At 51.2% G+C, this 23,323-nt stretch overlaps 3 protein-coding genes across 13 annotated transcripts in view; 1 reads left to right on the top strand and 2 right to left on the bottom strand.

The window, feature by feature from the left end:
• Positions 1-12,526, bottom strand: part of ZFP1 (ZFP1 zinc finger protein) — a 40,158-nt gene extending 27,632 nt beyond the window's left edge. The window contains exons 1-3 of one of the 4 annotated variants that reach the window (XM_032323096.1): positions 11,899-11,997; positions 11,463-11,598; positions 2,994-3,060 (exon numbers count right to left, since the gene is read on the bottom strand). The gene's annotated coding sequence lies outside the window, so the exon portion shown is untranslated. Of the gene's footprint in view, positions 1-2,993; positions 3,061-6,417; positions 6,609-11,462; positions 11,599-11,898; positions 11,998-12,391 lie in introns of those variants that run through there. The other 3 variants (XM_032323097.1, XM_032323098.1, XM_032323100.1) reach the window with 3 other exon arrangements.
• On the top strand, positions 10,830-23,025 carry LDHD (lactate dehydrogenase D). 6 transcript variants are annotated; one of them, XM_032323092.1, is made up of 12 exons: positions 10,830-10,950; positions 11,664-11,776; positions 11,973-12,114; positions 12,281-12,422; positions 12,559-12,718; positions 12,954-13,153; positions 13,236-13,364; positions 13,450-13,577; positions 14,105-14,240; positions 14,327-14,438; positions 14,524-14,680; positions 22,990-23,025. In XM_032323092.1, exons 1-12 carry the CDS (start codon positions 10,873-10,875, stop codon positions 23,008-23,010), a joined length of 1,518 nt encoding a protein of 505 aa, XP_032178983.1. In that variant the 5' UTR covers positions 10,830-10,872; the 3' UTR covers positions 23,011-23,025. The 6 variants fall into 6 exon arrangements, with proteins under 6 accessions (XP_032178983.1, XP_032178982.1, XP_032178981.1 ...); XM_032323091.1 differs by lacking the exon at positions 22,990-23,025 and adding an exon at positions 17,790-18,107; XM_032323090.1 differs by lacking the exon at positions 22,990-23,025 and adding an exon at positions 17,827-18,106.
• Positions 18,499-23,323, bottom strand: part of ZNRF1 (zinc and ring finger 1) — a 98,306-nt gene continuing 93,481 nt past the window's right edge. The window contains exons 3-5 of one of the 3 annotated variants that reach the window (XM_032323104.1): positions 22,055-22,160; positions 20,343-20,434; positions 18,499-19,429 (exon numbers count right to left, since the gene is read on the bottom strand). In XM_032323104.1, coding sequence (XP_032178995.1) covers positions 20,377-20,434; positions 22,055-22,160 — 164 coding nt within the window. In that variant the 3' untranslated portion in view covers positions 18,499-19,429; positions 20,343-20,376. Of the gene's footprint in view, positions 19,430-19,601; positions 20,075-20,342; positions 20,435-22,054; positions 22,161-23,323 lie in introns of those variants that run through there. The other 2 variants (XM_032323103.1, XM_032323106.1) reach the window with 2 other exon arrangements.

Here is a 23,323-nt window from a genome sequence, read left to right as displayed (position 1 = left end):
GCTAATAGATATAAACATGTATTACACAAAATAATAAAAAATCTTTTGGGTGTATTTTTGAAAAGACTACAGGAATATACAAAAAGGGAAGAACCCATCCCCCATATGCACACACAAAATAATTTCTCCTATGCCTTATGCTTAACAACACAGAATACTGTGTAGTGTGGACTGTTTCTGAAGAGCTTGAAAAATTCAAAACCACATTATTTTCTATTAATTTCCTCTTAGGAATAAAGGACAAGTGTAGAGAATGCTTTTTGGAAAACACATTGCATTTTTATTTGTGCCTTTTTTTTTTTTTTAAAGATTTTATTTATTTGTCAGAGAGAGAGAGAGAGTACGCACAAGCAGGCTTCCTGCTGAGCAAGGAGCCGGTTGCGGGCTCCATCCCAGGACCCCTGGAGTTATGACCTCAGCTGGAAGCAACTATTCAACCAACTGCTCAGCCGAGGAAGGCTGAGGTGTTGCCACATTGCATATCAATGAATTTTGTACTGTTATATTAAAATCCACTGGGGGCCCCTGGGTGGCTCAGTTGGTTAAACGTCTGCCTTCAGTTCAGGTAGTGATCCTGGGGTCCTGGGACCAAGCCCTGCGTTGGGCTTCCTGCTCAGTGGGGAGTCTGCTCCTCCCCCCCACCGCATGTGCTTTCTCTCTCTCAAATAAATAAATAAGTTATTTATTTTTGAAAGATTTTATTGTTTTATTTGAGAGAGAGAGAAAACGAGCATTTGAAAAATAACTGGCTCACTGAGTCATGAAGATCTTTCAAGTGTTAATAGATTTCATTACATAGTGTCAAAGGACAGCAATAATATCACCACTGGTCTCATCAGAAAAGCTTTAAGTATTTGGAAGCAGATACAAGTCTTTGCCAAAACTCTGATCTTCACTTGAAAGCTCATTTTATCATTGGGCAACAAATATAGTCCGTTGTTTTCCTTGAAGTGACAGCTCACTTCATTCATTTCTGAGAAAATGTCTGCCAAATACTCAGGCTTCGTTTGACTGTCAGCCAATGCAGTAAAAAAGGTGTTCCATGAGAAAAGCAGCCCGTTCAGCTCACCACGCAAAGGACTGCAGGAGTGATTTTCCCGGAGACAATCATCCGGCCCCTGCCTGGGACAGAATACTTGTGCGTTCTTCTTGTTTCATAAGATTATTAAAAACACACATTCGGGGCACCTGGGTGGCTCAGTTGTTAAGTGCCTGCCTTTCGCTCAGGTCGTGGTTTCCAGGGTCCTGGGACTAAGTCTCACGTGGGGCTCCTTGCTCCGCAGGGAGTCTGCTTCTCCCTCTCCCTCTGCCTGCCGTTCCCCCTGCTTGTGCTCTCTCAAATAAATGAATAAAATCTTAAAAACAAATACAAGAACAAGACATGCTCGGAAGGTTGAGACTTAATACAATTAATAATGTTTACTGCTCCATTAAGGTCATTCTTAAGTAAACCAGGCATTCCTTCTCTAGAATTACGTGAGAGCACAGAATGCAATGAGGGCTAGTTCAGTGGGGTGCCACTCTCTTCAATCCTGCGGTGGCCCCAGGAAAGCCCCCCCTCTCCTCCAACTGCTTTTGCAAGAAAGTAATGTCTAAGTATCATTATCAAAATAATCTTGACCTCCTGGATTTCCTGAGTATCCTGGGAACCCCAGGAGTCTACAGACTACATTAACAGCACAATCTTTATGTGCCATTATCACACCTAAAAAAATTAACATTGTTTCCTTAGTGGTATTCAAATATCCAGTTGCTGTTCATATTTCCAAATTCTTTTTTTTTTTATTTAAGATTTTATGTATCTATTTGAGAGAGTGAGAGAGAGCCCACAAGCAGCGGGGAGGGGCAGAGGGAGAGAGAGGCAGACTCCCACTGAGCAGGGAGCCCCCTCCAGGACTCTATCCCAGGACCCTGGGATCATGATCTGAGCGGAAGCCTGATGTTTAACCAACTGAGCCATCCAGGTGCTCTCATATTTCCCAATTCTTTTAAAAAACATCATATATTTCTTTAAGTTTTTATAACTCAAGATCCAAATGACTCCATATCATAGGTTCTCCATCCATATCTTTTCTTTCTTTGCCGTTTATATGTTGAAAACACAGTGTGGTTTCTCCTGAAGAATTTCCTCATTTGGATTTTCCTGATCATGTTAAATTTTAATTAACAACTTTCTGTTCCTTTATCTGGACTCCGAACCTGAGAGAATCAATGTTTAGGAAGAATTTTTGGCCACATATTAATAGCAATTCCCTACTCCTTGCCAGGTCTAAAAATGATTCTTTTTCTAAGATATTTAGTGACAGGGGCACCTGGGTGGCTCTGTCGTTAAGCATCTGCCTTCAGCTCAGGTCACGATCTTAGGGTCCTGGAGTTGAATCCCATGTGGGCTCTCTACTCAGCCAGAAGCCTGCTTCTTCCTTTGCCTCTGCTGCTGCTTGTGTTCCCTCTCTCACTGTCTCTCTCTGTCAAATAAATAAATAAAATCTTTTAAAAATAAAAAAAAAAGATAGTGACAGGGTCGGGTTTTTCCACCAGGTGTCTTTATTTTCTACCCCTTGATTCAGCATTCCTGCAATCAAGGTTTATCAGGCACCCGTGAAGACACAGCTGTGAGCCACACGCAAAGCTCCCTCCCCTTGTGAGCTTACATTCCTGTTGGAGGACAAGGCAATAAACAAAAAGCAAAATATACAGTGAGTCAGGTGGCATTCACCACTAAGGAGGACCTATCAGGAGTGCTGTGATGGGGTGCATTTTGGAACAGAGTGGTTAGGGAAGGCTTTACTGAGCAGGTGAGGTTTGAGCCAAGACTGCAATCAGGTATGAGGCTCCGTAATCATAATTCCAAGACTCTATCAGCAGACCCCTAGTGGGAGATGCCCTTAGTTATTCCCAGTGTCTGACAACACCACTCCATCTGGTTTCCATTCCTCCCAGCAAGCCAACCTGCTTCCCCCATTCAAACCTGAGATGATGGAAGGGAAAAATACCTGATCACAGCTTCTCCTTCCTCGTCTGGGGGCTCTGAGAAATGGCCTTCAATCTCTTTTTCGCTCCCTGCAAAATTACAAAGTAGGAAGCTCACAAAAAATTCTCCCAAATCCGAGCAAAGTAAACACCTCATGCTTTTGTTCCTTCATTTTTAAACGTAAATTAAACATAAATGGAACAGCTTGAACCTTGCAAAATCCAGCTATCTTACTGAGCATCTGACAAGTCTATCTCCCTGGTAAGTGAAGGATTCTCACATGGCCAACGGCTTAGAAAGGTTTTATCCAAGGATTCCCTGGGGATACAGGGACTGTTTCATTTCTCTCTGTCTTTCCAGTACTATGCTTGGGATAGATGAGGAATGAAAAAGACGGGGCACCTGGGTGGCTCAGTGGGTTAAGCCTCTGCCTTCGGTTCAGGTCATGATCTCAGGATCCTGGGATCGAGCCCCGCATCAGGCTCTCTGCTCAGTGGGGAACCTGTTTCCCCCTCTCTTTCTGCCTGCCTCTCTGCCTACTTGTGATCTCTTTCTCTCTGTCAAATAAATAAACAAAATCTTAAAAAAAAAAAAAAAAAAAGAATGACAGGAGCAGGAACTTATGATGCTTGAAATGCAGCCACGACCAAGCTCATCCAATTTTGTAGTCCTGTCCACCTGAGGGTACCAGGTGCTGCCTGTGCAGGCTGCCTCTTGCCTCCGGGGGTGGCTACCAGCACCACCCAACATTTTATTGTCACCAGAGGGGAACAAGAGGTACCCATGCCAGAGGAGGGAGCTGCTCCCTTAGCTTGTTTCTCCTGCTGGCCAGCTCTTGGCTCTACAAAAAAGTCATCCTCAGGGATGCCTGGGTGGCTCAGTCATTAAAAATCTGCCTTCGGCTCAGATCATGGTCCCAGGGTCCTGGGATTGAGCCCCCCTGCTCAGCAGGAAGCCTGCTTCTCCCACTCCCTATGCTTGTGTTCCCACTCTCACTGTGTCTCTCTCTGTCAAATAGATAAATAAAATCTTTAAAAAAAAAAGTAATCATCATTCTGTGTTATACGCAACTGATGAATTTTTGAACTCTGCATGGGAAACTAATGATGTACCAGATGTTGGCTGATCGAATTTAAATTAAAAAAACAAAAACTAAAAAAACAAAAACAAAAACAAAAAACCCAAAACCAGAATGAAGAATAGTTTGTAAAGTGAAAAAACAAAATCATGGTCATTTTGAATAAGTTTCAGTACTGGATGCATTATTTTTGTAGAGGATTTAGAGATAATTTCATATGGGTCAGAAAGACATAGGGAGGGGTGCCTGGGTGGTTCAGTTGATTTAAGTTTGTGCCTTTGGCTCTGGTCATGATCTCAGGGTCCTGGGATGAGGCTCCACAATGGGGGGTCCCTGCTCAGCGGGGAGCCTGCTTCCTCCTCTCCCTCCACCATTCATGCTCCTATTCTCTCACTACTCCCTCTCTCAAATAAATAAATCTTTAAAAAAAAAAAAAAGACATGGGTATTAGTACTATTGGGCCAAGTATTATTACAAAATTAACCAGTTGAATCAAAGAGTCCCATTTTTCATGAGTGGATCCAGAAACAGAACGGATTGTGGGGTCTCTTTGGTCCAAATACTTCTTTACAAATGGAAAAACTAAAGCTCGGACTTCCTGGCCTCCAGAACTATGAGAAACACATGTTGTTAATGGTGTTCTAGTGGCTTAAGGGATAGGCCCTTCTTGGCTGTGACTGTTTCTCTGACTTTCCTTGTTTTTGATGATGTTGACAGTTTTAAGTTCTAGTTAGTTTTGAGTTCTAGTCAGAACTTTTGTAGGATGTTTGGCATTTGTTTGGTGTTTTTCCTCCTGATTAGACAGGAGTTATGGGTTCTGGGGAGGAAAGATAAAGGACCATTTTCATCATATCATGTCACGGGCACTGTATCAATGTCCTAGGGCTGTCATAACCAAGTACCACAAACTGGCTTAAAGCAACATAAATTTGTTCTTTACTGGTTCTGGAGCCTGGAGGTCTGAAATCAAGTTGGCAAGGCCACCACATCTGAAAACCACAGAAAAATCCTTCTTTGCTTCTCTGTAGCTTCCAGTGGTTTCCCTAGCTTCCTTGGCTCCTGCTGTAGCATGTCGGTCCCTGCCTCCTTTGTCACACGATATTCTCAGCCCTTGTCCCTATGTCTCTTCTCCTCTTCTTACAAAGAGACAATTCATTTTGAATTAAAGGCCAACCCTACTCCAGAATCACCCCATCTTTTTTTTTTTAATTTTATTTATTTATTTGACAGATCACAAGTACGCAGAGAGGCAAGCAGAGAGAGAGACAGGAAAGCGAGTTCTCTACTGAGCAGAGAGCCTGATGCGGGGCTCGATCCCAGGACCCCGAGATCATGACCGGAGCCAAAGGCAGAGGCTTAACTCACTGAGCCACCCAGGCACCCCAGAATCACCCCATCTTAACTAATTACATCTGCAATGACCCAATTTCCAAATAGAGTCAAATTCTGAGGTCTTGGGAAGGACATGAATTTTGGGAGGATACACTTGAACCCATGCTATCAACATGATTTATGACTGTTGGTGTTGACCTTGGCCACACAGTGTTTGTTAGAGCTCCCCACTGCAAAGTGACTCTTTTCTTTTCCCCTCTCCATACTTTATTCTTGGCAAGGAAGTCACTATGAACAGTCCACATTTTTGGAGTGGGAAGTTATGCTCTCTATCTCTAGGATTGAGTACCTACATAACTTATTTGGAATTCTTCTGCATGGGGAGCTTGTCTCTTCTCTCCATTTATTAATTTATTCAATCAATCCAGCATATATGTATGGTTGTATCAGAACTGTTAATTCGTACCTCTGTGGTACTGACTAGGTACATGGGCAGTTCCTTTTGCCTTTAGTCTTATACACTCCATTCCCAAAGTTCCTTGGGTCAGCACTACTTTCCCGTACCTCCTTCAGTGAGTTTGCTTCATACATTTAGAAAGCTATAGTTAGATCCTCTTGTCACAGCCTGCATTCTTTGCTGGGATCTTCCAACCCCCTAAATGATTTTTTTTTTTTTTTAATTCGTTTGCGGTAAGGTTCACTCTTGGTGTTGTAAAGTTCTGTAGGTTTTGAACACTGCATAAGGTCATGTACCCACCATTACCAAGTCATACAGAATAGTTCTACCACCCTAAAAATCCCCTGTAGTTCATGTATTCCTCCCTTGCAACTCTAGTCCCTGGAAACCACTGGTCTTTTTACTGCCTGCCTAGGTTTATCTTTTCCAGAATGTCACATGGTTGGAATTACATAGCATGTGGCTTTTTTCAGACTGATTTCTTTTACTTGGCACGATGCATTTAAGATTCCTCCATGTCTTTTTGTGACTTTTAGGAGCTAAGTATTCTCTTGTTTTAATGCACTATGGTCGGCTTACCCATTCACCTTTGGATGGACATCTTGGAGATTTGGAGTTTATGGAGATTTTGAATAAAGCTGCTGTAAACATTCATGTGCAGACTTCTGTAGAGACATATGTTTTAACTCAATTGGATAAGTACTTAGGAACATGATCGCTAGATCATATGGTAAGACTATGGCATTTCTTTGTAAGAAGCTGTCAAACTATCTTCCAAAGTGACTGTACCATTTTGCATTCCCAACAGCAGTGAATGAGAATTCCTGTTGCTCTGTGTCCTTGTCAGCATTTGATGTCAGTTTTTTTTTAAATTTTCATCATTCTAATGGGTGCATAGTGATGTCTTGTTTTAACTTGTAATTCTGTGATGACAGGTGATGTTGAGCATCTTTTCATATGCTTATTTTCTTATGCTTATATGCTTATATGTTTTCTTTGGTGAAGTGCTCAGATCTTTTGCACACGTTTTTTGTTTTCTTATTGTTCAGTTTAGAAGCACATCTAACAAGCAAATCTCAAGTTTAAAATACTATTCTCCACTAAAAGGAGCCAGAAGTCCTTGGAAAAGTGGTTGGTTACTGGTGTGAGAAGGGGTTAGACAAGATGAGCCCGGAGCATCTTATAGTACTAGAAAGTAAGGCAGTGCTTAAAAATAGCTGTGGGTGTCTAAAGGGCAGAGAAATCCATATGACAGAGGTCTCCAGTGGCCAAAGCCAGAACTGACTGAGCAACAAAATAGTAACAGTATTAGATTCTAAACTGTGGAATAAAATAAGTATTCATCAGTCCATATTGGTAATATATAAATAATTGAGTAGGTAAATAAATAAATGAGGCAGAAGGATGGCTCTTCCTTAGAGAATAATTCTAATCAACTAATACTGAGGGAATAAGAGAAGTAGAAAATCACCATCAGAACACACAATACCACAATAACAATGACTGCAGGCAAGATCCACCAGTAGAAGCTAAGACTGGTGGATGAAAGTGAGATGAAACAGGATATTGGTACAGTCTTCAAGTATCTACCCCAAATGTTTGCTAATTAAAAAGAGAAAAATGTTATTTCACAGTGCAGAAACCCCACAGACATGACCTAAACCAAGTGTTCAAAGTAAACGTCACTGCTAATAAGACATACTGACATCTGAAACCGCTGATATGATATATTGAGAAGGGCATCACCCTTCTGTGGCATCCTTTCCAGAAACACATGACCTCAATATACTCATGAGAAAACAACAGACAATCCAAACTGAAGAACATTCAATAAAGTAACTGACAAGTACCCCTCAAGATGTCAAGGTCAGAAAGACAAGAAAAGACTAAGGAATTGCAACAGATTGTAGGAGACAAAGGAGACAAGACAACTAATGGCAGAATGAGATGATGGATTAGATCCTGGACCAAACAACTCCTCTCCCCACCCCCCAAAAAGAGGACTTTATTGGAAGAGCTGGTGAAATCAAATATGCACCAATTCTCTAACTATATTGATGAATATTTTACTTGTTCTTAGTTTTGACAGCTGTCCTATGGTTATATATAATGTAAACACTAGTGAAAACCAAGTTAAGGGTATATAGGAACTCCCTGTACTAATTTTGCAATTTTTCTCGAAGTCTAAAATTATTTCAAAATAAAAAGTTGAAAGTCATTTTGATACTCCCCTTTTTTATATGAAAATCTCTTCCTCTTCTGGCACTGCAGTGGAGTGGATGTATCTCCAAGCTGCTGTCTTAGTTGTACCTCCCAAAGGCCATTCCACCACTGTTCTAGAAGGTCAATGGCCTCTGAACTGAACAAAAAATAAGTGGGTTTTTTGGCTTTAGGCGATGTTATGTGGTATACTGTGGTGGTGGATCAAATATTCTGTGAACCTCCAGACAGTAGGGTTGGCTGAGTCCATGGAGGCAGGAGAGGCAATTCCAGACGCATAACATGTGTTGTGTTGATCTCAGCCCACATAAATTGCTCCCCTTTCAGAGTGGAAGCAGTCCATTGTAACTGACTTGTGACCAAATGACTGGTTGGTCTCCTTGAGGAATGGTACTATGTGGGGGATTCAATGCGGCAATAGGTGAATGCCCAGCAGTGGCAATAGCCAGATCAGCCTTAGTGAGTGGTTTCCATGCTGGCAGATCCATTATTAGCCTCCATGCTACCATTGTGCCAGCACTGGAGTGGTCTTTGACACTGATATCATTGGCCAATGATAACTGGCAGAATCAATCATATTATCTGCTTCGTTTGGTCTCTTCCGTGTCAGATACTGGCTGGTGGGCGTTAACGTGTAATACCTGTGCTACAGAGATCCCACTTTGTGCTTACTCCTAGAGCTCCATATACATGCCTCTTCTCCAAACCTCTTGGACCCTGATTTTCCAATCTTTCTCCTTCATAGGACCTTGACCACATAGTCAAGCCATTCGCCATTGCCCAGGAGCCTATACTTATTCTTCTATGGGGCCATTTTTCTTTTTATAAAAGGGGATGATTAGGTGCGTGACCTGGAGCTCTGCCAACTGGAGGGACTTCCTTTACCCCTAAGGGGAGCCCTAGTGTAGCAACAGTCTGTTGGCTCACACCCTCATACTGAGCCTACCCATTCATGAACCCAGCTTGAACTTTTCCTTCTTCTATCAGCTGGTCATCAAAGTTCCCCTTATGGCCATAAAGGTGTGAGCTGAAGGAAAGGTGCTGGCCAGGTGATGGTGGGTGACCTGGGGATCCAAGCCGTCTACCTGTGCAGCTTAGTTTGCCTTCTGGCCCTGGTTGTGCCCAATTTTACCTATTACTCTTTTGTCTAATGATGGGTTGTTTTGGACCCACCTGCCTTTATGAATTGGTGAGTGATAGAATACAGCCCATGGGGATGCCTGGGTGGCTGAGTCAGTTAAGCTTCTGCCTTCAGCTCAGGTCACAATCCCAGGGTCCTGGGACTGAGTCCCGCATTGGGCTCCCTCCCTTGCCTGCTGTCCTCTCTCTCTCTCTCTCTGACAAATGAATGGATGGAATCTTAAAAACAAACAAACAAACAAACCAAAAACAAACACAGCCCATGATGCCCAGCTCCGGCCAGGTAGCCACTTGATGTGCTCACACTCACCAGCATAACCAGGACCTGGTAACAGGCCAGGGGGCACTTTTTTGAATGGTGTATATAGTCTCTGTTGCAAATGTCATGACCCTGCTTCCAAACCTTAGGGATCTGCATTGCAGGTCTTCTTTTAGGGTTTGCCACAATCTCTCCCTGGCATCTCTCCTCAAACAACAGATACCTCCAGTACCATTAGCTACCTGTGGCTAATGGAAGCACAGGTACCGAATATTTCCAAAATTTAACAGGAAGTTGTACTGCACAGCGCCACACCTTGATCTAACAATTTACAAGAAATACAGGGACCAGAGGAAGATATCAAACAATACCACATGGATGCAACCATCCACAAATAGAAGGTAGAAAATTCTGCACAACAAGAGACCCAGTTTCTTTAACAAATAAATGGCACGGAAAAAAAGGTATGGGGGGAGGGAAATTGCTAGAGAAGAAAACAGATTTATGAGACATGTTAACCAAATGCGTTTTGTGGACTTTCACAGGATCTTGATTTGAACTAGCCAACGGTAAGAGACGTTTTTTGAAACAAGCCAGTTAAGCAACACACCGGGAGTGGAAATGTGAATTCATTCAAACGTGGCTGGGGAGAAGGACCCAAGTAGGAGTTTGTATTCGTGATTCAATTGAGAAGAAAAACAAAGCTGGGAATAGCTTTATCTTAGTAATGTTAGCAACATGCGTCTCCAAATTTGCTGTGGAAGGAAAAGGGAGGTTGGAAGAGCTTCAGGAGTGGCAGCCACATCACTGCAGGATGGTTCTGAAATCCACCCAGCAGAACAGTGGAGATGAAAGGACACCCTCCTTTCCCTTCACTTAGCTGGTGAACTAGAGGAGTGCCTACTTAGATCTCCCCTCTTCCATGGAGACTTCCGGGCTTGCCTCACTGCCCTACTCCCTCCCCACCTCCGCCTCCTCAGAGTCCTGAGACTTGCAGGGTAAGAGAGACAAAGGATGTGTGCCAAGGCCCTGAGCTGGGCTGGAGCTCAGGGGATACAGGAACCCAAAGGGAAACTGGAACTCAGATGCCAAAGAGGAGACTGGAAAAAAGTGGGTAGATGTCAAGGAGAGCAGGGACCATAGGGACCTTTAAGTCCATGGCAAGGATGCTGCCTTTATTTTAAAGACCAAGGGAAGCCACCACAGAGCCTTAAGCCAGAGAGGGGCCGCTAGCCTGTTTCCCTTTGTGTTAGGTAACCCTCACCTCTTTGGGAGTAATGACACACCAAGGGCTGGCAGGGCCACCTTAAGGCCGTGCCACCTTAAGCGGCCACCCCTCCTCCCCCCAGCACAGCCATTGGGCTGGGGCAGCAACCTGGCCACCTAGCACACGCCCCTTGGGCTGCTGCCCCACAATGGCCAGTTTGCTCCGGGCTGCTGCGAACCCCCCGGGGCAGTTCCCCTGGAGGGGCTACTGCTCCAGGGGGACGAAGGTAGGTGGGGGAGGGGGAAGCCCGCTGGAGGGTGGGGGGCCAGATGCCAAGCTTCCACCAGGCTCTGTGTGCTGCACGAGCACCCTATGACCTTGAGCGGAGGATCACTGGGCTCGCTCTGTGCCAAGCGTGGGTGTTGAGTGAGATGAGCTGAGGTCCCCACAGCTGCCACAAATGAGGCTTGTGGGTGTAAAATCGAAAGTATATGGGCTCCAGAACGCTCTCTTTGGGGCTCCCAAATGTATAGACACATTTTGAAACAATGCCTAGGGGGTAAGGATGGTTGGGGGAGGCACCTCAGTGGTTTGGGGATGGGGCTTTCCCTTCCCATTCTTCTATCCCTCTCAGTTTCCTAGCGTGCCTGGGGCAGTGGTGGAGGAAGGGCAGAGATAAGTAACTCTTCCAAGCCACTAGGGCAGAACTGGCTACGTTATGGAACCTGTTCCTTTCCGTAGAGTGAAACTGGCTCTATTTTGACCCCGGTGCTGTTTTTTCCCAACTGAAACACTGACCTTGATGGTTCTGTTTAGAAAGGGGCCTTCTTGTAGAGTGGGTTTACTTCCTGTGGGTCCACCGGCCAGGCCTAGATGTGCTGGTCCTCCAATTGGTGTCAGTGGGGTGCTGGCAGCCCCTCCTCCACTCCTGGACCTGGCCCATGGGGGCCGGGGGTGGGGGGCTCTGAGCGACTCTGGCGGTGTGTTTCTTCTTTGCAGGGCGAGCTCAGCAAAGGCTTTGTGGAGGCTCTGAAGGCAGTTGTGGGGAGCCCTCATGTGTCCACTACTGCTGCTGACCGAGAGCAGCACGGGCACGATGAGTCCATGCACAGGTGTGGGGGCCCCTCCCCCATCAGAGTCCTGGGCTGTCTTCTCCCCCCACCCTATCGTTTTTTGGGGGGAGGGCTGCATTCTCTGCCTCTCCTCCCCACCATCCCTCTCCCACCCGTGATACCTTGGGGCTCCTCCGACATGAGCAGGACCGAGGGTACACCGTGCCCGCAGAAACTGCTGATGGTCTGGTTCCAGGTGCCGACCTCCAGGCGCTGTGGTGTGGCCCCAGAATGTGGAACAGGTCAGCCGGCTGGCCGCCCTGTGCTACAGCCAAGGAGTGCCCATCGTCCCATTTGGCACGGGCACGGGGCTTGAGGGTGGAGTCTGTGCCATGCAGGTAGGCGCCCCCCCCACCCCCCCCGTGGCTGCCTCCTCCCCACCCTACCTGCCCTCCGGGGCTCCTGACCTGTGGGCAGCTCAGCCTGGAGAGGAGGTCCTATGGGAGGTGGCCTGGCCCCGGGAGGACGCAGGTCCGTCAGCTCCTTGGCATCCCTTCCCACCAGGGCGGCGTCTGCATCAACCTGACACGCATGGACCGAATCCTGAGGGTAAACCCACAGGACTTCTCTGTGGTGGTGGAGCCCGGCGTCACCCGCAAAACGCTCAACACCTACCTGCGGGACAGTGGCCTCTGGTTTCCTGTGGGTAGGCTGGAGCTCGAGGCCCTTCCCCGGTGCCCTGAGGGCTCCCAGGGGGGCAGGGCTGTTTCCGGGCGCAAGGGGAGCCCTCGGTCCCCGGGTACGTACCCCAGGCCGCCTTCTGCCTGTACTCTGCCCTGCAGACCCGGGCGCGGACGCCTCCCTCGGGGGCATGGTGGCCACCGCGGCCTCCGGCACCAACGCTGTGCGGTATGGCACGATGCGGGACAACGTGCTGAACCTGGAGGTGGTGCTGCCCGGGGGCCGGCTGCTTCACACCGCGGGCCTGGGCCGGCACTTCCGGTGAGCCCCTCCCCCTCCCGGAAATGGGATTGGGGGGCCAGGCCCCTGAGGGCTCTGAGCGTCCAGTCACGCACACCCGCCAACGTTCTTCAGCTGTCTTGATGGCAGGCTGGGCCGACTCCCCTCCTGGCAGGGGCCTGGGGGACGGTGCTGGGCCTCCAGCTCAGGCTTGTGGCCAGAACTCCACCACCTCCTGGCCGGGCACTCACCTGCCTTATATGTCCCCGGGGTCCAGGAAGAGTGCAGCAGGCTACAACCTCACAGGGCTCTTCGTGGGCTCTGAGGGGACACTGGGACTCATCACGGCTGCCACCCTGCGCCTGCACCCCGCCCCTGAGGCCACGGTGGCCGCCACCTGCGCGTTTCCCAGTGTCCAGGCTGCTGTGGATGCCACCGTTCACATCCTCCAGGCTGCAGTGCCCGTGGCCCGCATTGGTGAGCTGGGGGCTGGGCCGTCTAGGTGGGCTTCCTGGAAGAGGCCTGGGCCTCACCTCACCTGCCCTCTCCTTGGCCCCAGAGTTTCTGGATGAAGTCATGATGGACGCCTGCAACAGGCACAGCCAGCTGAACTCCTTCGTGGCACCCACACTCTTCCTTGAGTTCCACGGGTCTGAGCGGGCACTGGCCGAGCAGATAGAGCGGGCAGGTGTGCTGGGCTCCTGTGGGGTGGGGGGCTCAGGCTGGCCCCGAGTGAGGCCCCGTGTGAACCTCCCCCCACCCCGCCCTTGCAGAGGAGATCACCCAGCACAATGGAGCCTCCCACTTCTCCTGGGCCAAGGGGGCCCAGGAGCGCAGCCGGCTCTGGGCGGCGAGGCACAACGCCTGGTACGCCGCTCTGGCCCTGCGGCCGGGCTGCAAGGTGAGTTGGGCTGGGGTGCAGGTAGCAGCCACTGCCCACCATCCTGCTGTCCCAAGCAGGAGGCTGAGACCCACTGTGGGCAGCCTGGCCCTTACCCAGCTGCTTCTCAGACACTGTCTAGCGGAGAACTAGTTGTCTGCCAAAGCCTCAGGAGGCAGCCCCGGCCTGGGCACAGGGACAGCGCAGGTGCTCTTAGGGTCCGTGCACGCGGAGGGCAGGCAGGCTGGAGAGAGGATGAAGCAGAAGGGGTCGGCCAAATGGAAGGGGAGACTGGGCTCCAGGCAGCATGTGTGAAGGCGTGGCCGCCTGGGCCCCTCCATGTATGCCCTGCATGTGGCCCGGCAGGGAGCAAGGTGAGAGCTGGCAAAGCCTCTGTGGGCAAGGCAGGGCACTCACTCTGGCCATGTGTCTGGTCGCCCGGCGCAAATAGGCCTAGAGAAAAGCAGCTAGTTTTGTGGGGGGGTGAGGTCAAGGCTCCTTTGACCTGTTCTTAACCTTGGCCACAAGGACCTCTTACCTCCAGGCAGGCAGGAGGTGAGGGGGGACAACCTCACAAACCTGCCCCCACCCAGGGCTATTCCACCGACGTGTGTGTGCCCATCTCCCGGCTGCCGGAGATCCTGGTGCAGACCAAGGAGGACCTGAAGGCGTCAGGACTCACAGGTCCGCATGCCCACTGCCGGAGCACCATGCAGGAGGGAAGGGGGAGGCCTGGACTGGGGCAGCAGCTCTATCCTCTGGGCTCGCAGGATGCATTGTTGGACATGTGGGCGATGGCAATTTCCATTGCATTCTGCTGGTGGACCCAGAGGACACCGAGGAGCTCCGCAGGGTCAGGGACTTTGGAAAACAGCTGGGCAGGTAAGAGAAAACCCCTTGGCTGGCGGGGGTGGGGTGGGGTGGGGGGAAGGAGCACCCTGCTGAGGATCTCTTCGCTGCCTCCCAGGCGGGCACTGGCACTCCACGGGACGTGTACTGGGGAACATGGCATTGGGCTGGGCAAGCGGCAGCTGCTACAGGAGGAGGTGGGCGTCGTGGGCATGGAGATCATGCGGCAGCTGAAGGCCATGCTGGATCCCCGAGGCCTCATGAACCCAGGCAAGGTGCTGTGAGGGTCTCCAAGTGCTTGGCCTACAAGCCCCCAGACAGTGGAACCTCCTGTTCTGGAACCTTCCTTCTTGTCACAAAACAGTTCTGTCTTGGCCCAGATCTGCAGGTGTCCTTGCTTGCCTTCCCCTTGGTCCAGCCCTCCCTGCTGCTGAGGGCTGGGGGCAAGGCCTCAGGGACTTAGCTCCCTCAGCCCTACTCTACCTGTCTGGTGTGGTGACAGGAATAGGCCTTTCCTGGTGTAGGTGTCCTTGGGCCCCTGAAATAAACCAGAACCCCATTTGCAGCAGTTTGGAGATAAGCAGACAGTACCTGTGAATGGCCTCCTGTGCCTGTCCTCACTACCTCCTTCAGGTTCTCTAACCTTTGTCCTTGTCCCTCGTCCCTCCTCCCCTGTCTGTCCTCTGACTTATCGCAGCCTGGGAGGGAGGGAATGGTGCTTAGGCTACAGAAAGTCACTTTCAGGGACGAAAGTCCCTGTCGCAACTGCTGCTCATGAGAACAGAGAGCCTGAGGATTTGCCCATGGCTGACGCCCCTCACAACCGGCCTCGACTGGGCCCGAGAACATTCTGAACATGTTCTTCAAATGGCTGCTGCCAATCAATGGAAAAGGAAGTGAAATTTTTGTCCTTGTATTATACTTCTCCATGGTGTGATGTATTTTACTACTAGCTTTTCCCCATTGAAGTCAGGATCTGCCCTCGCTCCCCTGGGCCTGCCCATGCCTTAGGATCCCTGACCAGACCACTTGGCCCTCAAACTTATCAGTTGTTCCCAAGCCCACAAGAGGGCGCCCAACACCACAGCATCTGCGCTGGGCAGCGGCACCCAGGACTCCCCTCTGTCCAGGGCCTGTAACTCTGCCTTGGGTCCCCTCCCTACTTCCCCAAGGTTGAGATGGGGTTGGCTTGGTGTCCTGGAAGTCGGTCTCTAAACTCCGTCCCAGGAGCCTATCCTGCGGGCCCATTTCCCTTGGCCCCTAAGCAAAGGTGCTAGCTCAGCAAAGCAGGAAGGCCAGCGGGACCCTCCCATCTCACCTCACTCCCAGGAACCTGTTGAACTCCTTCCCTGCCTCCACCTCTTGGGTCCCTCCCTGCCTCTCCCATCAGCTGTCCAGGCCCTGGACAGAGGCACCCTTCTGGGACTTCTCAGCCCAACTTGGTCCTTGGAAGCCACTCGAACACTGGGGACTGAGCCCAGTTTGCGCCTCTGGGACGTCTCCACCCCCAGGCTGCAAGCAGTAGCTCGGGCAAGGGGTGATGTGGGGGCAAGCCTCACCGGCTCTCCCCAAGCGACCAGCTCCAGGCACCATCTAAGCAGCGCACAGCTCACTGGCCCCACCCCCACCCCAACTTGGCTGCCTCGCCCCCAGCTCAGGGGGAAGGTCTGCAATGGAGGTGTCTCCCTTACTGGGCACTGCTCTTCTTAGATGAGCTGGAAGAACAAGCTCACTGTTCGCTGAAATACCAGCCCCTGAAGATTCAACTGACTATTTCTGCCTAATTTGCTTTGTGTGTGTACTTTCTGGGGAACCATCTGGAATTGAGTTACACATTTCCTGACACCATTTACCTATAGAATTTAACATCTACCGCCTAAGCATAAGGACCTTCTCCTAGGAAACTCAACACTGTTAAACGGCTGCTAGCTGAACAGTCTTAGTGAGCTGCTTCTGCCCAGGAAGCTCCCCAAGGTGTGCAAGGCCCTTAGCCACCTCCCAGTTCCAGCTGGTGTCCTCCCCTCCTGGAAGGACAGAGCTTGGGAAAGCTGCCTGGATGGAGCATGAATGACAGCGCAGCTCTCCCTGGGAAGCCTGGACCAGCCCGGTCCACCCTGCCCTCAGAGCCGGCAATCTGGGTAGATTCTGAGAACACGCAGCCGGCAGAGGGCCGCCGTGCGCTGGGTGGGAGTGCAAGGCGCTGGGGGTGGGGACAGGGACTGGCCCCAGGAGCCTGGAATAGAGCCCAGTGTGGGCTGCAGCCTGCCCTACCGGGTCACGACCACTTGGCTTACTCAGGGACCTGCCAAGGCCCCCGGGCCAAAGCCGCCAAGGTGGTCACAGAGGCCTCTGCCTGCAGGCCCAGGGGTCAGGCAAGGAGATCTCCAGGGCCAGCTTTGCTAGAGGAATTAAATTTAGAACAGGGAGACACAGTTGCCAGGCAGAAGCAGGAGGTGCTGTGAATAGAACAGTGCTCTTTGCAGGGACGGATCTACGAGGGAACCTGCTCTGCATGTGCCAGAGGCTTCCGGGAGGATTGTTTGCCCCTCACGGTGACCTGAGTTGTGCGGCTCTGTCCCCACTCAAATGCGATCCAACCTGGGGTTCAGGTTCAGAAGGGCCACGTTGTCCCCCCAAGATCATTCTGCCCAACAGAGGAGCCCACCTACCGTTTAGAGCTCATGCTCTTGCTACCCTGGAAAGGGCTGGACCCGGGGGGCAGGGAGGATTGGGGGTTCCCCACCCCAGGTGGGTCTGACGCTAAGGCCCAGGCTCAGACCCGCAAATTCTTTAGCATTTCTCTGAACACTCTGAGTGTGCCTGTGCCTCGGTTCACATCCGCCCCGGCCTGCGGTGCCCTTGCACAGAGTAGGTGCTTTGGGAAGCACTTGACGTTGGAGGACTGCAGAGCCAGGGCCTGGGGGAGCCAGAGCACTCTCCAGGCAACAGCACTGGAGAGGCCCCAGGAGGGGTGTGAGCACAGAAGCTTGGAGGCATCTCCCTCCAGAGCCTTCCTTCACAGGCTCTGCAGGAGGTCCTGGAATGCAGCTCCAGGAGCCTGTCTGGCACAGGGACAGAGGCCAGGCATGAGCCGCTACCCCCTGCTCCGAGCTTCCCGCCCAGCTTGAGGTGTGCCAACTCCTGTGAGCCCGGAGTGGCTGGTTCCAGTTCAAGGGCTCTGAGCTGGCTCAGCCCCAAAGCAGGGCCTCCTTCTCGGCCTCAATGAAGCACGCCCATGAGTCAGCACCGAGATGCAGACTGAGCAACAGGCGAGGCAGGACGGACGTGGGATGGGGAACTGAGGATGAAGGCGGGGACTGGGCCGATACCTGAGTTTTCATCCTTGCAGCCTCCACCGGCTGCAGGATCTTTTTGCCCCCGCAGATCTTTCCTGAAGAGTTCTGTCATAACCACTCCGCAGGTGATGGCAGACGGACTCCATGATGCTTGGGAGGGTCAAAACCCCCGAAGGACTCAGGTATGACCTGCCAGGTTCCCTCTGCCCAGGCATGACTGCTCTGAGGACCACTCCACACTCCTGTAGTGCCAAGTAGCAGCCTGGAGGAAGGCTAGGGAGGTAGGTGAGGGAGTGGGGGACAGGCCTTCAACCTCCAATTCTTGAATGTGTAACAATACCTCATTAAAATAAAGTCACACAGTGCACCTTTTATTAGACATTTTAATACCATATCAAAACACCTTGACTAATGAAGAAAGCTTTTCCCCCAAGCTTTGAACATTTTTTTAAACATTTTATAAGGTTTTTTTTTTTTTTTGTATTTTAATATATAAATACAGAAACCTATCTTGCATGGGCTGATGCCACGTGTGAACATCAATGGCTAAAATGTTCTCAAACAGAGTGCCTGAAAACAGGGATAACTGTACATATTCCTTTAGTAAGTCTTTTGTGTGTTTAAGTTTTCTGGAAACAAAAAATCCACAAGGGTCTAAGAAAAATGTTCTGGCATTTTTGCAGGACACTTGTGATTATTAAATCCTCTGAACTGACCAGAACCAGGAGGGAAGGAGGGAGAGATAAAGGGTAGGGAGAGGAAGAGGTCCTTGATAGGTTGGTTGGTGGTTGTTGTTGTTTTTTTTTTTTTTTTGGCAATGAAGTTAAATATCAGGGTCCCAAGGTGAGATATGTGCAAAACCAAGCCAGAAAATGGAGGGGGAAAAATACAAAAAAAAAAAAAAAAACCCCACCAAAAAAAAAAAAAAAAAAAAGAAAAAGAAAAAGAAAGAAAGACAAAACACCCAAGGCAGAGTGGTGGTGATAGACAGGGCCAGGGTGGGCGTGGAGATGGGAAGGTGCTGGGCACAGGAGGAGACCGTGTGCGCGGCCCCGTTCGTCTCTGTCACTGAGTGGGCTCTAGCTGGGCAGCAGACAGCAATCTGTAAACATCACGAGGGAAAACACCAGTCGACACTAGACTTTTTTTTTATAATTTTTTTTTTTTTTTTTGTAAACACTTTAGACAGACCCACAATGCCTTTCAAAGGTGTAAAAGAAAATGCCCTTTCCCTCCTGGGAGGAGGGCTGAGGGGAAAGATAGCAGTTGATTCTTCTCTCAAACTCGCTCTCATCCAATTTGATGTCCTCAGGGAGAAAGGGAGAACCATTTTCTGGAAGTCAGTGCAGAAGGGGTGCCCTGTTCCCACTGGTGTCCCCAGCTCAGCTCTGCCCGTGTCCGATGCCTCCTCTCAGGAACGGGGGCTGGCTGTCCCTGTGTGGACCGGAACACGTAAGTCGCGCTCTGGCAGCCGAGGCCGGCCGCATGCATCCTGCTGAGGCTGGCCGGGCGTCTGTGGTTCCACTCTGGGGCCCGAAGCCAAACGTCCCGCCGGGGTTTGGACTCCCGCTCCGGCGCCGGCCCAGTCCCTCTGCCTCACTCTCACCCTTGCTTTTTCTTCTCCCCGTGTCCTCAGTTTTTGAGGGGAAGGTATAAAGAGCAAATGTCCCTGATTTGTCTGACATCATCAGCTGATCTGGGAGCTTACTTGGAATAAATAAAATAAACCTAATGAAAGAACAAAGGAAAACAAAACAAACAAACAAAAACAAGAGAGACAGACAGCAAGAGAGAGAAAAGAAAGGAAGCCCCAAAACCTTTTGATGTGAGATGAGGTGGAGTCAGGGTTTTGGTTTTCTCTAGGGGTTTTGTTTGTTTGCCAGAAAAAAGAAAGTGCCGCCTCAGAACTCACAAGGGACAGGGAGGTTGGGGACAGGAGAGGGTGGTCAGCAGAGAAGCAAGGTGCCCTGGGGAGGACACGGGGAGTCAGAGCACAGTTAGATAGGGACCACGTGTGCATAGCTGGTGGGGAAGGCTGTGCCGGCCTGCTGCAGAGATTGATCTGGAAGCGGTGTGTGCGTAAGTATGGGTGAGAGTGTGAGTGTGTGTGGGAGGCAGGTGGCCTAAAGGCAGGAAGAACCAGCAGTGACATGATCACGGATGAGCACCGCAGAGGACAGTGTACCGTCCCACAGGGACTCCCACAGGGAGTGAGGTTATCCCCCTGGCCTGAAGAAGCAGAGACCCCGAGAAGCAGGACTTGCCCTCACCACTCCTCCAGCACGAGGCGGAGCAGGACACAAACCCAGCGTCTGGTCCTAGAGCTCGCCGCTGCTTCTCCCACCCGGCACGTTCCACGGGATCTTTTTGAGCCTTCTTCAGGGAGACTCGCTTTAGATGTCCGGAATACATGGGTCTTTTCCCAGCGAATGTAATTCTACTGAGCTTCTCCATCAGGTTAGGAGTTTGTATTTGCTAGTCTTCCTGGAGAATCATACCCGCCCCCTCACAGAACCATTAACTAATAAGATGCTCCCTTCTTGGTGGGGTGTGTAAGGGCACCTGAGCTCCCTACCCTCCAGGCCCCAGAGTGACTGGACCCCAGGCCCAGAGTCCAGAGCACCCCCAGCCACGGGCTCACCTTTGAGAGGAGTCAGCAAGCGAGCCCAGCAGGGTCAGTCCGCGGGATGTTCTGGACAAGATCTGTTCACTTCAAACCATGAATCTATGCAACTGAGGCAGGGAGGTGGCAAGGGGAGACACGTTACCATTGACCAGGCTGTTCCTTGGGGTGTATTCTCCAGGGGTTAGGCTTCTGAGCAGGGGTTTGCTAAATCACTCATGAGGACCTCAGGGGAAAACAAGTATGTCCCCAGACACCCACTTTTTGAAGCAAGAAGGGAGAACACCAAGACTGATGTCAGCTCAGCCTGAGGCATCGGCCCAGCAGGGTGGGTATAGGACTGGCTGGATCTGGGAGCTGCAGGAAGCAGGGAGTGTGGCCCTGAGAGGGACCAAGGCCTCACCCGAGGGGAGCCTGGATGGGGTTGGGGCGGTGGGGGGTAACAGCTACCAGGGAGAGGGTGAGAGCGGGACAGCCGTGCTGGCCAGTGAGCCCACCGTCTCTCGGGCTTAAAGCACAAGAAGATGGGAACCAAGACCCAGCAGGCTGGCTGTTGCTCCAGCTCTGGGGTCCGGAGAGCCCCCTCCTTGGTCAAAGGGGCAGCCTTGAGGCTTTGTCCCCGGTGGGACTTCTCAGGAGACATGCTCCCTCCCCACCCCTGCCAAGCTCTACATAGCTTGGTAGTTGTGGTCAGCGGATGGCCAGAACCCTTCCTGGAGGAGATGGGAAGGGGAGGACCAGCACTTTGGCTCAGTCACGTTGCTGGGGACGGTCAGACAGGGCCAGACAAGAGGCTGACAGTGAAACCCTGGTCTCCAGTGTTCAGAGAAAGGACCATCTGAACCAGACAGGAAAGAGATTGCCCCAAGAGAGTTTTCTGACTTGTAAGCCAACATCTGGGTATTTTTGAACACAGGAACCAGGTAGATAATTTGCATAATTCTCCCCTAGAGCCCAGCATTTCCATCTTCTGGTTCTGAGCGGTGCATCCCTGGGGGGCTGGAGCAATCTGTGCCAGACCCAGTCCAAGACCCCCTCCCCTGGGGCCAACCTGGAGCCTCTCATGCACCAGCCACATCTGTGTGCCAGGCGCCACCATCGCCTCGTGGCCAGTAGCCCTGTGAGGCGGGCTGTGAAAAAGCCCGTATGTCAGAAGAAGTTCTGGGACTCAGGGAGCCAAGAGCAGATGGCACAGAGTGTCCTCCCGTCTTGGGAAAAGAGGTGTCTTCTTTCTAGCTGGAAGCAAGACCACGGCTCGTACTAGAGCCTGAGAATGACTCTGAGCCCTGCTAATTCCAGCAGATTTTCGTGCCGTGGCTGCCCAAGTCGTGGCTATTCTTGCCTCTGGCCCTTGGGGGAGAAGGGACAGGGGCTGCACGCACTAGCCCTCTGTGCAGCCTCTCTGGCACGGATGACAGTTCTCGTACTGTGGAGCAGCCCGTGGAGGAAGAAAAGGCTCAGGGAGACATGCAAAAGCAACCTCTTTCCGGGTGGGATCTTAAGTGCCTCTCGCCCATGGGCTCCGCAGGTCTGTCTGTCAGCCCTTACCATCCAGGCCATCACACCAGAGACCTGCTCTGCCCCCACTTAGAGCCCTTGGCAAAGAGGTCGTCCCACCACCCAAGGGGACTGAACGGCTGGTGGTGAGGGTGCCCCCCCACCCCAGCAGCAGGGAAGGGGCCCTCTGGGATCGCAGATGGAGCTGACCGGCCCTGGGGGCCCTTCCATACCTTTTGTGATAAATGCACAGGCAGGGCAGCCTGGCTATCGTGTCCCCCTGAAGCAGCTCCTCCAGGCAGATCACACACTCACCCGCGTCTTTCGTCAGCACGTCATCTGCAAAGGGGGGGGACAGAGGAGAGTGGAAGATGGTCAGTCACTAGCAGACAGGTGGCACAAAGCGGGCACAGGTCTGGGAACTGGGTGGGACCCTTGGGCCACCTGAAGTGGGCAAGGCTGTGTGGGTGACACAGGAGCCCAAGGGTTCGCTGACCCGAAAGCCCTCCCTGCAGAGACAAGACATGCATACTGCATGTCCGTGATCTCAAGACCAAGTGGGACCAATCACCAAGAAAGTGGCCAGGGGACGAAGGGCAAAAGGGGCTCGGGCGGGGACAGGTATGTCGCAGAGGCCAGCTGCCTCCCTGAGGAGACCTTCCCCCAAACATACACGTGGACCAGGTGCCTGGAGTTCTGGTTTGGCAAAGCACGGCGGTGGGGTGTGAGGGAGGGAGGATGGAAGAGGCGGGAGCTCTAGCGACGGCTCGGGCTGGGGCTGGGGCTGGGGCGAGCCCGTCCTCAGCGGCATTGCGCGCAACAGCTGACGGGTGCAAACAGCCCTGGCGCCCCCGGCTGAGAACTGGATCAACAAATCCATACAGCGGAGTGTCGCTCGGCCATGGGAAAGGGGCGGACACGGATGCGGGCTGCAGTGTGGATGGACCTGGAGAACATCACGTGAAGGGAAGGAAGCCAGACACAAAAAGTCCCCTATTCAACGACTCCTTTCTATGAAATGTGCAGCGCAGGCCAATCCGAACAAGACATAGGCCCAGGGCTGGGGCAGGAGGGTTGCGGGGTGACTGCTCTATGGGGCAGGGGTGTTCTTCTCCTCTTCTGGTGGTGTTCTTAAGAACACTTACAATGAAATCTACCCTCTTGACAGATTTTCAAGAGTGCACGATAGTACTGCTAACTGCAGCCAGATCTCCAGAACTTACTCATCTGACATGACTGAAACTCTACACCTGTTGAATAGTACCTCCCTACTTCCCCATCCGCTTGGCCCCGGTGACCCACTCTTCTACCCTCTGGCTCTGTGAGCTGGACTCTTATTTCAGGTAAAAGTACAATCACGCAAGGGGTTTTCTTTGGAAAATCCTAACTAGAAAGAGATGGTGGTGGTGGTAGCATTGGGAAGGTTCTAAATGGTACTATGACTCAATTTAAAAAAGAAGAAAAGGTCCCCCACAAAAAAAAGGAACAGGAGGAAGCTACTG

The sequence above is a fragment of the Mustela erminea genome, chromosome 19 (assembly GCF_009829155.1).
Source record: "Mustela erminea isolate mMusErm1 chromosome 19, mMusErm1.Pri, whole genome shotgun sequence".
NCBI classification, from domain to species: domain Eukaryota; kingdom Metazoa; phylum Chordata; class Mammalia; order Carnivora; family Mustelidae; genus Mustela; species Mustela erminea.
The sequence above is the reverse complement of the archived record's forward strand: the minus strand, read 5'-3'. Positions and strand labels throughout refer to the sequence as shown.

Bases quoted from the DNA above. Each gene is read 5' to 3' on its own strand.
- LDHD (XM_032323088.1), top strand. From the start codon at position 10,873: ATGGCCAGTTTGCTCCGGGCTGCTGCGAACCCCCCGGGGCAGTTCCCC. The intron at 10,951-11,663 runs GTAGGTGGGGGA...TCTTCTTTGCAG, and splicing joins ACTGCTCCAGGGGGACGAAG to GGCGAGCTCAGCAAAGGCTT. The intron at 14,241-14,326 runs GTCCGCATGCCC...CTGGGCTCGCAG, and splicing joins GAAGGCGTCAGGACTCACAG to GATGCATTGTTGGACATGTG.